Source organism: Natator depressus, chromosome 14 (assembly GCF_965152275.1).
Source record: "Natator depressus isolate rNatDep1 chromosome 14, rNatDep2.hap1, whole genome shotgun sequence".
NCBI classification, from domain to species: Eukaryota; Metazoa; Chordata; order Testudines; family Cheloniidae; genus Natator; species Natator depressus.
In genome coordinates, this window is record NC_134247.1 from 44,333,782 (window position 1) to 44,346,857 (window position 13,076).

The 13,076-nt window shown below is 45.8% G+C and overlaps 1 protein-coding gene across 1 annotated transcript in view; it reads left to right on the forward strand.

Annotated features, from left to right (window-relative positions):
- Positions 1-1,350: 1,350 nt before the first annotated feature.
- The window catches only part of LOC141998653 (killer cell lectin-like receptor subfamily F member 1), an 83,484-nt gene continuing 71,758 nt past the window's right edge, over positions 1,351-13,076 (forward strand). The window contains exons 1-2 of the mRNA XM_074971525.1: positions 1,351-1,435; positions 2,387-2,485. Coding sequence (XP_074827626.1) covers positions 1,351-1,435; positions 2,387-2,485 — 184 coding nt within the window. The remainder of the gene's footprint in view (positions 1,436-2,386; positions 2,486-13,076) is intronic.

Consider the following 13,076-nt stretch of genomic DNA (forward strand, 5'->3'; position numbering starts at 1 on the left):
GGGGATGGAGATCGGGTTGGGGTGTGTGTGTGTGTGTGGAGGGTAGTGTAGCTATTTGGGGATGGAGATCGTGTGTGACTATCAGAGGGACACAGGGGAGGAAGGGAGTGAAATGGGGGAGGGAGGAACATGAAAACTACACGTGACCAGAAGACTAATGCACCACTCGAAAGATAGATCAGACATTTAACAAGGTCTTCCCCATCCAAAACAAACTTTGGCACGATAGGTCGTGTCCGGGAATCATACCGATCTTTTAAAATCCACTGAGCAATTGCAGCAAATGCAACGTTCCTTAAGAGGCCCCAGTTCTGCAAACGTTTATGCACGTGGCTAACTTTACGCCCAGAACTAGCCCTACTGACTCCCATTTGGCTATTATTTTTATTTGCATTATGGTAGCACAGTTCTACCAAGCCCATAATGCCAGGCCCCAGGCCCAGTCATAATATGGCTCCATTGTGCTGGGTGCTGTCCAAAGAGACATCAGTAAAAGACAGCCCCGAAGAGCTCACAGTCCAACCAGTCACGGCAAACAACTCACCTGTGCTCAGCAAATGCTTCCGTGTTTGCAAGATTTGGGTCTAACACGGTCACGTTCATCAGTGTACGGGGGAGGGATAGCTCAGTTGGCCTGCTACACAAAGGATTGTGAGTTCAATCCTTGAGGGGGCCATTTAGGGATCTGGGGCAAAAATTGGGGATTGGTCCTGCTTTGAGCAGGGGGTTGGACTAGATGATCTCCCTTCCAACCCTGATATTCTATGATCACTGTGTTTTCAAACCAACATTTTTGGGGGCCAGATCCCCCAGCTGGTGTCAACTGGCCGTAGCGCCACTGGACTCAATGGGGCCAGATCCCAGCTGGCGTGAATCAGTGATGCTTTATTGACTTCAGAAGAGTTATACCAGTTTACACCACCAGGGGATTGGGCCCGTGACGTTGTTTATTGCATGTTTAGAGATGTGTTTCTTATTGCTGAGAGGCACAGCATGGCGTGAGCACAGACTCCAGTGTAGCCCCCCAGTGCCTTGGCTGTTCATCTTCCCTGTGACTTATTTCAGGGCATCAGGTCCAGTTTTGCCCTGTGATTACTCCCTTTACAGGTTCCCTCACTTAGGGTTATGTTCTGACTCAGGCTCTAATCCTCTTGCCCTTTCAAAGTGCCAAGCCGTGCAGCTCGCTAGCAGGCTGGCCGGCCTCTTGCACCTGCGTCAACTCTGTGGTTTGACAGCTCGAGATGGGGCTAGCACTTCCTCTGCAGCCTTGAGCCCTCAGTCGGACAGGGCGAGTCTGTGGAGGGTCCTTGGTTTCTTCTCTTCTCGTCGTTTTCTGGGCAAGCCTGGAAGATGCAGGATGAAGAAGGTTACACGGTATTAAACCTCCGATCCCAGGAGAAAACCACCATCCGCCTGTCACCAGGGAGGATCCAAGGTATGGAAGTTAGACGGGTATGCTTCAGGAGCATGTCTCAAGGAGAGAATGAGTGAAGAGCATAAGTGCAGAGCGCCATTATTCTGATGAATATCGGAGAGGCTTTTCTTTGACCCCGTGACCAGACATTCCCTGTTCCCGTTCAGAAATGGATATTTTGCACCTGACGGTTGAGATTTGTAATGCTGCCTAAGAGATTTGGACACCCAAATTGAATCAAAATAAATGGGATTTGGACATTCAATTCCCATAGGCTCTGGCTTTCAAAGCTGCTGATTTTTAGGGCTGACTGGACAACAGGAATTCAATTTTTTGAAAAATGTAGCGGTCTCGACATTTGTTTTAATTCTGCAGCAGAACAAAAATAAGATCCTTTGCTATAGCAGGGACTTGAGCCTGGCTCCCCCACACCCCAGGGGAAATGACAAAACCACCTCTGAACCCGAGCAAACTTTGGAACTGACACGCTTCCATGAGAAGTTTTGAGGAATCGGCATTTTCCGACAAAACCAGGTTTGTTGACAAATTCCCGACCAGCTGAACGGGAGCTCCCAGTGTGGGGCTGCAACCGACCGCAAAGGTGATTCTTGGATCCCTAAACAGGAGAATATTGAGTAGGAGTAGAGAGGGTTTTTTACCTCTGTATTTGGCACTGATGTGACTGCTGCTAGAATACTGTGTCCAGTTCCGATATCTACAATTCAAGAAGGATCTTGATAATCTGCAGAGGGTTCAGAGGGCGGGTGCTCAGTGCTTTCTGAAAATCAAGCCAAGCCTGGTTATGCAACTGTACTGTAAATTACCACATGTAGGGTTGCATTAGAAATATCCGTTTGTATTGCATTATGGATATTATCTGACTAACGATGCCTCATGACATAACGTGAGACCATATTTTAAAAGACAAAGATAAGGTTGAAGCCGTCTCACCAAACTTTGCATTTTTTACAGATTCTCCTTTGAGTTCCCAGTGCTTCAAATGCATGCTAGGAATTTTGGGGGCTCTTTGCATCATTCTGACATTAGCTGTGATCATTCTGACTATCCTCGGTAAGTGTCTGGATCCCGTCTGTTTCATAAATATGCGGGTTGTGAAGTTTCTTATGCCTTAGTAATTCAGCTTAACTATTTTCTTAGTAATCGACCGGGGATTCTCAAATTTTTCCATGGCGCAGTCCACCTGTGAAGGTCCATCTACACTGCACACTCTTTTCGGGGGTGTGTAGAGTACGTACACCACATGCCCCCCTAACTTGGGTGAATAGGGTTAAGACACACTGAACCCTGTGGGTAGGTACTCAGGTATGCACCCTACACACACAGCTCTCTACTCACCCAAGCAGTGTCTTCCCCATCTACATTTCTGTTTTTACAGTGTAGTGTCCCACTGCCAGAGTCTTTCGCCACCAAAGGGGAAGATTCAGAAGTGGGGAAAGACTCTGGCAATGGGAAGTGAGCGGTGAAAGGCTCCGGCAGCTCCCTGCTCTGGAGCCTTTACCCGTGGCAGGGAAAGACTCCATCAGTGGGGAAAGTCTCTGGCAATTCCCTGCTACCGAGCCTCACCCCACTGCCTCCTCCCTGCCAGAACCTTGCCCTGACACATGGAGCTGCGCACCACAGCGTGGACCAGTGGTGGGCAACCGGCGGCCCACACATGGCCCATCAGGGTAATCCGCTGGCAGACTGCGAGACAGTTTGTTTACACTGACCGTCTGCAGGCCCAGCCGCCCGCAACGCCCAGTGGCTGCAGTTTGCCGTTCCCGGCCAATTGAAGCTGCGGGAAGCGGGGATTACAGATTCCCTGGTCCACATAACAGAATCTCTTATATTTATAATCCCTGTGCCAATGACAACTATTGCTTACGTGGAAAGAGTCACATTAGGAAAATAATGTAATTGTTGCTATTGTGTAAAGGAATTTAGCAGGTAAAAGCAAGGAGATTAGCCCTATGTGGCCAGTTTTTACTACTAACAAGAGCTCACTGGTTCATCATGGGTTACGGTTTGAGAACTGCTGTCCTATATTCAGTTACCACAGCGCTAGTAACATCATGAAGAAATGGCCCCTGAGCAGGAAATGGGTAGGCCCCAGTTCAGGTAAACACCTGCGTAGGCTTTTGAAATTAAGGATGTACTTCAGTGGTTTCCTGATTAGGGTCCTTAAAAAGACAATCACCTTTAAATCTAGTCAATTTACAAAAATAAAAACAAGCTAAAAGTGTCACCGCTGCTGGGCTCTCTTGACCGTCAGACCATTTACAATGAAAGCTGGTCAAACTCTTGTGAACCATTTTTTTCATTAAAAAAAAATCTTGTCTATCCGGAAACAATTTTTTGGTTCTGGCAACTTGTCAGTTGTACAAACATTTTCACTGAAATGTTTCCAGTTCTTTGTTCTGTTTGTGAAAATACGGTTGGGCTTTTTTCCATTTGTCAAAATGATTTCAGTTTCTGGTTTCCCACAGTGTAGATTTTGATTGGCGCAGGTTGTAATATGTTGCCCCAAGGTGTTTTTAATCTGACTCCTTGATATGATGAATGTGCATGTCAATGTTTGATACCCTCCTATTGTGTCTTACACAAGAGGCTCTGTGGTTTTCAAAAAACAGGACAAATTTTATACAACAAAATATGTCTAGAGTGAAAACAGAGAGTTTTTATATTTTTGAAATTTTTAATAAAAAAGAACATTTTCCACCAGCTCGATTTACAATCCCATTTTTCTACATTTTGAAGAGTGTTTTTCCTCCCCTGTGAGACCCGAGACCACACTTTTCAGAAGTAATTAGTGACTTTGGACAATGGAGTGGAGAGTATGCACTTTGGAGGACAGGATCAGAATTCAAAACAACCTTGACAAATTGGTGAATTGGTCTGACGCTGAGATGATGAAATTCAATAAAGACAAGCGCACATTGCTATACTTAGGAAGAAAAAAAAAATCAAATGCACAGCTACAAACTGGGGAATAAGCGTCATCAAGTCCAGCCCTCTGCAACGAGGCAGGACCAAATACCCCGAGACCATCCCTGACAGGCGTTTGTCCAACCTGTCCTTAAACACCTCCAGTGATGAGGACTCCACAACCTCTCTTGGAAGCCTGTTCCAGAGTTCAAATTCTCTTACAGTTAGAAAGTTCTTCCGAATATCGAACCCGAATTGCCCTTGCTACAGATTCAGCCCATTACTTCTCATCCTGCCTTCAGTGGACATGGAGAACAATTGATCACCCTCCTCTTTATAACAGCCCTGAACAGATTTGAAGACTGTTGTCAGGTCCCTGCTCAGTCTGCTTTTCTCAAGGTTAAGCAGGTCCAGGTTTTTTAGCCTTACCTCTTAGGTCAGATTTTCTAAATCGTTGATCGTTTTTGTTGCTCTCCTCTGGGCTCTCTCCAATTTGTCCATATATCCCCTAAAGTGTGGCACCCAGAACTGGACACAGTCTTCCAGGTGAGGCCTCACCAGTGCCAAGTAGAGCGGGACAATCACCTCCTTTATTGTCCTTACGATAGTCCTGTTAATACACCCCAGGATGATAGTAGCCTTTTTTGCAACTGCATCACATTGTTGACTCATATTCCATTTATGATCCACTGTAACTGCCACCTAGCCTCTTATTCCCCATTCCTAGCCTGCTATTCCCCAGTTATTCTCCTCCCCTCACTGCAGCAGTCCCTGCTTCTGGTCCTATCGGCTGGAGTTTCTTCAAAATATGATCTTCCCTCTCTTTTCTCACACGCCATGTTGCACAGTGAAATAGCTAGCAACGTGGACATTTAAAGTATCATAATTAGTATACAAATTCTGTGGCCTGCAATGTGCAGGAGGCCAGACTAGACGATCGTGATGGTCCGTTCTGGCCTGAGACTCATAAACTGTAAGAACAGACTCCAACGAGAGACTGCTGAATTGGAATTAATTTGCAAATTGGATACAATTAACTTAGGCTTGAATAGAGACTGGGAGTGGTTGAGTCATTATACAAAGTAAAACTAGTTCCCCTTGTTTATTCCCCCCCCCCCCCCCCGACCACCACTGTTCCTCAGACGTTCTTGTTTGCTCCTGGAAATATGCTGGAAATGGCCCACCTTGATTATCACTTCAAAAGGTTTTCTCTCCCCCCACCCCATTCTCCTGCTGGTAATAGCTCATCTTAAGTGATCACTCTCCTTACAATAAAAAGAAAAGGAGGACTTGTGGCACCTTAGAAACTAACCAATTTATTTGAGGATAAGCTTTCGTGAGCTACATGCATCCGATGAAGTGAGCTGTAGCTCACGAAAGCTTATGCTCAAATAAATTGGTTAGTCTCTAAGGTGCCACAAGTCCTCCTTTCCTTTTTGCGAATACAGACTAACACAGCTGTTACTCTGAAACCTCTCCTTACAATGTGTATGATAAACACCCATTTTTTCATGGTCTGTGTGTATAAAAATCTCCTCACTGTATTTTCCACTTTATGCATCCGATGAAGTGAGCTGTAGCTCACGAAAGCTTATGCTCAAATAAATTGGTTAGTCTCTAAGGTGCCACAAGTCCTCCTTTTCTTTAGACTGTAAGTCAGCATCTGTTAAAATGGATGGGCAGTTCATATATCAGGGCAATTGTTTCAGGTTCTCTGCAGACTCAGGCAGAAGTTGCTGGATCAGTTACACTTCGGTCAACGTTTTTAGGGTTCCCCCCACAATGATAATAGCTAGAGACTGGCTTAGAAGCAGCTCTGGAGAACAACTCAGTAGTCTGTCCATACCCCCCATTTTTGGGAAAAACTGCCTTAAGTCTTTACAATGTTCTCATGCTGAATGCTACAGACCCCAATAGCTATGGACGAACAAATTGACGTAATAGACCATATTTCCAGAACTGGGCTGCTATCACTGATAATTAGAATTGGCTGGAAATTGGAATTTTGGTTCTGTGGGAAATTCTGACCATTTGAAATTTGTATTCATTCTAAATTGGAATGAAAAGCCAAAATTTCAGAATTTCCCACTGGATAAAAATTCCAATTTTTTTTGGCTGGGAACTATCAAGTCAGCTTGATTATGTTGAAACATTATAATAATAATAACAGATACAATACACTGAATATTAAACATAAAATGTAATATATGAAAATTAATATTTACTACAACATACAAGTTGGAATTAAATGAATCAAAATGATTAAGGTAAAAAAACCATTTTGTTTTGACTTTTTGAAACATTTTTGAAACAAAATGAGAATGTCAAAACAATTCCTTTGGATTTTTTCCTCATCAAAAATGTCATTGAAACAGACAAATTCCTGCAAAATGTTTCCATGTTGATGAAACTTAATTTCCCCCCAGAATACTGTTCCGTCAGGTTTTTTTGACCAGTTCTACTGATAACATAAGCAAAGATGCTGATGCCAAAGAAAAACTAATGAGGCAGAGGCACATTGAGCCCGGGGAAAATCATTCAAAATAAAACAACTGCAGGGCCAGCTGGAAAGAGACAAAAGCAGGGGAGAGAAATGGGAAAGTACCTAAGAGATTACTACATCTAATAGGAAAGGGGGATGTAAATATTGAGACATGCTTGGTTCACTTTTGAGTTTAAATACTTTAGGAACATAATAGAATTTGCCTCTGGATTTTTTTAATAGTTCAGTTTCTTTCTCCAAAGTGACTGACTGGGATCCATATTATTCAGGGCTTTATTATACACACATGCCGGGCAGTTCTCTAACCTCTATTCACACGGATGCTGTGTGGTGAAGTTTTCCAGGGCGGCTCTCTCAAAGGACCGACCGGAACACCCCCAAACACCCCTGCGGACAGTGATTCTGGGTGGAGAAGCTTAAACAGCGCAGAAGGCAGCAGCAGGCCAGAGGACGTCCTCGCTCACCTGAGACAGAATCTGTGCGATCTGCAAACACATAGCAGAGCAGGTAATCTCAGCTCCTTCCATGGCTGAGCCGTGCGCCTGTCTAGCTCTTTAGGCTGCTCTAATGCATCTGTCAGAGCGCCTCCTAGGAAAGTCCCTTCTTGCTACTGGGCCCACATGTGCCACCACCCACCCGCCCTCCAGAGCGTCTCTGCTTTGGGTACCAGGAGTGCGGTTAACCACAAGCCTTTTCAGATGGGACTGTGGGGAGCACAGTGACACCTAGTGGCCAGTCAGGGTAGCTCTCAGTATATGCAGTACCACAGTGGGGGAAAGCCCAGGAGAGCAAGAGGGGAAGGGATGGGCTCGAACAGAGTGAGAAAGAAAGCAGAGGCTGCGCTGGGACATGGCATGAAGGCACAGGTGTCTAGCCATCATTCCACACACCCAGCGAGAGACAGTCCCTGCCCCAGCTGAGATCAGGGCCCCGTTGTGCCGGGCGCTGCACAGACCCACAGTGAGACAGTCCCTGCCCCAAGGAACTTACAAGACAGATGAACAAAGTAGTACTATCCCTCTATGACAGGTGGGAAAACTGAGGCATGGCAGGTTGCCGTGACTTTTCCCAGGTCACACAGTACAATGTGTGGCAGAGCTGGGAATTGAAGCCAGATCACCTGACTTGCAGTCAAGTGCCTAAACATGGAAAGTGTTGAACCATGAAGTGTCTTCAGCCCCATGAATGCCATGTCCTTTTCCCCCAGGTGGAGGCTCTGAGTGCAAACTCTGCCCCATGGACTGGCTGTCACACAGAGGAAAGTGCTACTGGTTCTCTAAAGGGAATAAGGATTGGAATGGGAGCCGTGATGACTGCCCAAGGAAGAGGTCTCACATCCTGGTGATCCAGGACCAGCATGAGATGGTAATGTAAAAAATAAAGTGTGCAAACTACACCTAACATGTAGGTCAACCTAGCTATGTTGCGCAGGCGTGTGAAAAATGCCTCTTGTTTTAAATCTGGGTTGAAAAATTGTCAGTGACGGAGAATCTACAATGACCCTTGGTAAATTTTTCCAATGGTTAATTACCCTCACTCTTAAAAATTTACACCTTATTTCCAGTGTGAGTTTGTCTAGCTTCAACTTCCAGCCATTGGATCATGTTCCACCTTTGTCTGCTAGATTGAAGAGCCCATTATTAAATATCTGTTTCTCATGTAGGTACTTACAGACTATGATTACGTCATCCCTTAACCTTCTCTTTGCTAAACTAAATAGACTGAGCTCCTTGAGTCTATCACTCTAAGGCAGGTTTTCAAATCCTTTAATCATTCTCATGGCTCTTCTCTGACCCCTCTGCAATTTAGCAACATCCTTCTTGAATTGAGGACACCAGAACTGGACACGGGATTCCAGCAATGGTCACACCAGGGCCAAATTGAGAGGTAAAATAACCTCTCTACTCCATTCAATATTCCCCTGTTTAAGCATCCCAGGATCACATTAGCTCTTTTGGTCACAGCGTCCCACTAGGAACTCAAGTTCAGCTGATTATCCACCATGACCTTTAAATCTTTTTCAGCGTCATGACTTCCCAGGGTAGAGGCCCCATCCTGCATTCTTTGTTCTCAGCTATATACATTTCTATTTAGCCCTATTAAAAACACATACTGTTGGCTGGCCCCCAGTTTACCAAGAAATCCAGATCGTTCTGTATGCTTGACCTCTCCTCTTCATTATTTACTGCGCCCCCAATTGTTGTGTCTGCTGTGAACTTTATCAGTGATGATTTTATTTTTTCTTCCAGGTCCTTGGTAAAAATGTTCCAATAGCTTAAGGCCAAGAACCAGTCCCTGTGGGATGCCATTGGAAACACACCCGCTCAATGACGATTCCCTGTTTACAATTACATTTTGAGACCTAGCAGTTAGTGTCCTAACAAGTGTTATATGCCGGTTCATAGAAAAAAAAAATTCCCTTGCTTGTTTTGGGTCCAACTGAAGGCCTCTTTAGAGATTGTGGATTAAGTTCTCTGGTGACCTTTGTAATGATTGCTTTTCCCCCAGGCTAAATTCACACTCCTGCTTTTCTCCACAGGAGTTCATACAGAACGTCACACAAGGGAAATATCCCATTTGGATTGGGCTTAATGTTACATCCCCAGAAGAGAAATGGACCTGGGTGGACGGCTCCATCTTAAACCAAAATCTGTGAGTGTTTCTTGCTGTTAAATATTTCATGTGTCTTGAGGAAAGTTTATCATTAAGTAACTTTGGATGTTTGCTGAGTCGGTGAGAAAGGCTGGCCTTGAACTGGGACTCAGGCAATCTGGATTTACAAACACACCCCCTGCGTGACCTCGGCCAAGTCACTTAAACTCTCTGGGCCTCCACTCCCCATCTGTCCTAAGGAATAATTATTCTTTGGCTGCTTTGTGTATTTAGATTGCAGGCCTCTGGAGGCAAGAGCTGCCTCTTGCTAAGTGTATAGATAAAACGCCCAGCATAATGGAGTCCTGATGTTGGCTGGGGCCTCTAAGCATTACTAGAACACACATAATACAGGGAGCCAGGGGAAACAATGCCCAGTGGAGCAGCTTTCCCTCTAGAAACGTCTACACTACAGCGGCTACCGTGCAGCAGGTGTGACGCTGTAGCACCAAACTGTGGGCCCTTCCTACATCGACGGAAGGGGGTTTTCCTGTTGCTGTAGCTAGTCCACCTCTCCAAGAGACAGCAGCTGGGTTGATGGAGGCGTTCTTCCGCCAACCCAGCTGCATCTACAGCCAGGGGTTAGGTCAACCGAACGACGTCCACAGGGTGCAACGTCTTTCACAGCCTTGAGAGATGTAGTTAGGTCGACTGCAGTTTTTAGATGAAAACCAGGTCTCAGAAAACACAGATTCCATGAAATTGACACGTTGCCTGTGACTGTATCGGGTTTTCTCAATTTTTGATGGAAAACGATCGCAGCCGTTTATTTCAGCAGCATCCATTTGATTACATTGTATATTACATGACAGCATAAAAGTCGAAAGATTTTGACCTGATTGAAACATTTTGATGATGTCTGTTGAGATATTTCCAAAACGAAATTTTTGGAAACCTCATTTTGCTGTAAATTTCAACGTTGTGCTCTGATTGAGAACAACAGCAAAAAAACCACCACCGAACCTCCCGATATTTTTGGAATATCCCATGGAACGGAAATTCAATTTTCCGGCTTCTTCTAACAATAAGTAAAGTCCCCTCCTCTCAGGAATTAAAGGTGATTCTGAATGTTATTAGGGAGGCAACTTCCCCTTGATTCTCAGGCTGATCATGGGACCACCGGGTCTCAAAGCATGCACACGACTGCTTGAGAGAAAGGACTGGACTTTAGGCACTTTTGTGGCCCAACCACTGACTAGGAGGAGACAAAGAGCCGCACTCGGCAGAGAGCCTGGCAAGCTTTCTTCCAACACATGCTTTCCCACTGCCGCCTCTAGGCTAGAGTGGTGAGTTCAGTCCCCAATAGCCCACATGGAGACCAGACGTGGTGGGAGGTTTGGGACATTTATAACCTTGCAGGGGAAAATGCAGAGATAATGGAATACCTACAGCTGAGTAGGCCATTAGATTTAATACAAAGAGACTCTTCTCTGGATCTTTGTTTGAGAAGTCTAGACACTAACACGGATTATTTCCCCCCTCCCCTTTGTTCCACAGGTTTCCGGTATCTGGTCCAGCTGTGAGAAACAGTTGTGGGGTGATAAAGGGGAATCAGATGCGTTCGGAAATGTGCAGCGCTGAATTTAAGTGGATTTGTCAGAAAGAAGCCGCCCTGATCTAAGCAATGACAGTAGGGAGGCAGTATCCTTGGAAATAATAGATTCCTAGATAGAAAGGCCATTCTGATTGTCTACTCTGACCTCCTGCATAACAAAGGCCAGTGGTAAAAAGCTGACAGGAGAGAGCTACATGCTCCTCATAGTTAGGGTGACCAGATGTCCTGATTTTATAGGGACAGTTTTGATATTTGGGGCTTTTTCTTATATAGGCACCTATTATTAGGTGACCAGATAGCAACTGTGAAAAAACGGGACAGGAGGTGGAGGGTAATAGGCTCCTATATAAGAAAAAGTCCCCCAAAATGGGACTGTCCCTTTAAAAACGGGACATCTGGTCACCCTACCTATTACCCCCCACCCCCTTTCCCGATTTTTCACACTTGTTATCTGGTCACCCTACTCCCAGTCCTCTGAAAGGTCCAGCTTACCCCTGTGACAGTGAGAATTTTCTGTCATATTTTTGTATGACTCCTGTGCGTGCCTGAGTTTCCCCTGTACGCTGCATCATCACCTAGGAGGTCGAAAAGGGCTGGTTACTCTCAGGCAGGCTACTATGCAGGGGTGGTTGACGCCTGTCTCGAGTGTGAGGCCCATGTGATTGGAAGTCCATGAAGACAATGGCAAAGCCAATCCCCCAGGACCATGGATGGCCCACCTCTTCGCCGGAAGCCAGCTGTGTTTGAGCAGCTGGACAACAAAGGACTGAGAAGGGGCCGGTGGGACTGGCCTGAGAACTTGACCAAAGAGGACAGAGTGGGAGCTGGGGACATATCACTTGGCTGGGGCTCTGGGCCAACCAGAATGGACCTTGCTGCAGCTTTCTTTTCTCTATGTTAACCAAGGACTCCCTACACTGTGTTCCAGATAGCTAATAAACCCTCCTGCTTTTACCACTCTGGCTGGGAGTCATGGCAGATGCTGAAGGAGGGGTGCATGGCTCCTTTTGGGGGTACAAGTCTCCCTCCGATGCCCATCTCAGGTGGCCTTGCTGAAGGGAGCTCACAGCTTGAAGCAGCAGTGCTGGAGACTTGGAGGTTCAGTCCAAGGAGGTGGTGAAGCCAAAGGGCTGACCCTGGTGACCGAGTGAGACCCTAAGGGAGTCTGGAACCCAAGGAGTCCTCCCAGGGACTGTTCTAAAGCACTGGGCATGTGGATCCGTGACAAACCCCAATAACCATCATCCTTAGCATGTAGCGCCCTTCTCGGTGCTTTACAAAGGCAAGTGATCACCATTATTGTAGGGGTGGAGGGGGAAATGGAAGCAGAGATAGAATCACAGAAATATAGGACTGGAAGGGACCTCGATAGAGCATCTAGTCCAGTCCCCTGCACTGAGGCAGGACTAAGTATTATCTAGACCATCCCTGACAGGTGTTTGTTCAAATTGTTATTAAAAACCTCCAGTGATATAAACTCCACAATCTCTCTATGTAATTCGTTTCAGTGGTTAATTACCCTGACAGTTAGAAAGTTTTTCCTAAAGGTCTAACCTAAATCTCTCTATTTTTTTTTTAATCTAATGTATTTATTTAATACGGAGCCCTCGTTACTACAGTCACTATCTTTAACGTCTATTTCTCCTCCCACCCGTGCCCTGTCACCTAAGCCACCTCCAAGTCCATTGCTAAGGGCCGCTCTGAACCATCCCACGCTCCAGATTCCACCCCAGGTGAGGAGGGGAAGGCTGGGTGGCGCTGGCTGCTTCTGCAGTTGATCAGGCAACTCAGACTCTTCCCCGCACCAAATTAGTTGGCCAGCTGCTAGAAAATCCCCTTTTCTTCCTTCCACCTGGACACAGCCCTGCTGGCACCGAGGAGGCGCTGAAGCGAATGCAGGGAAGAAGACAGAACAAAACCACAGACCCAGCAATGAGGTCATTTATTTACACAAAGTGCAAAAGAGTACAAACATGGATTTACAGACAAAGGTTTAAGCAGCACCTGTACTCTTATTCACAAGCGTT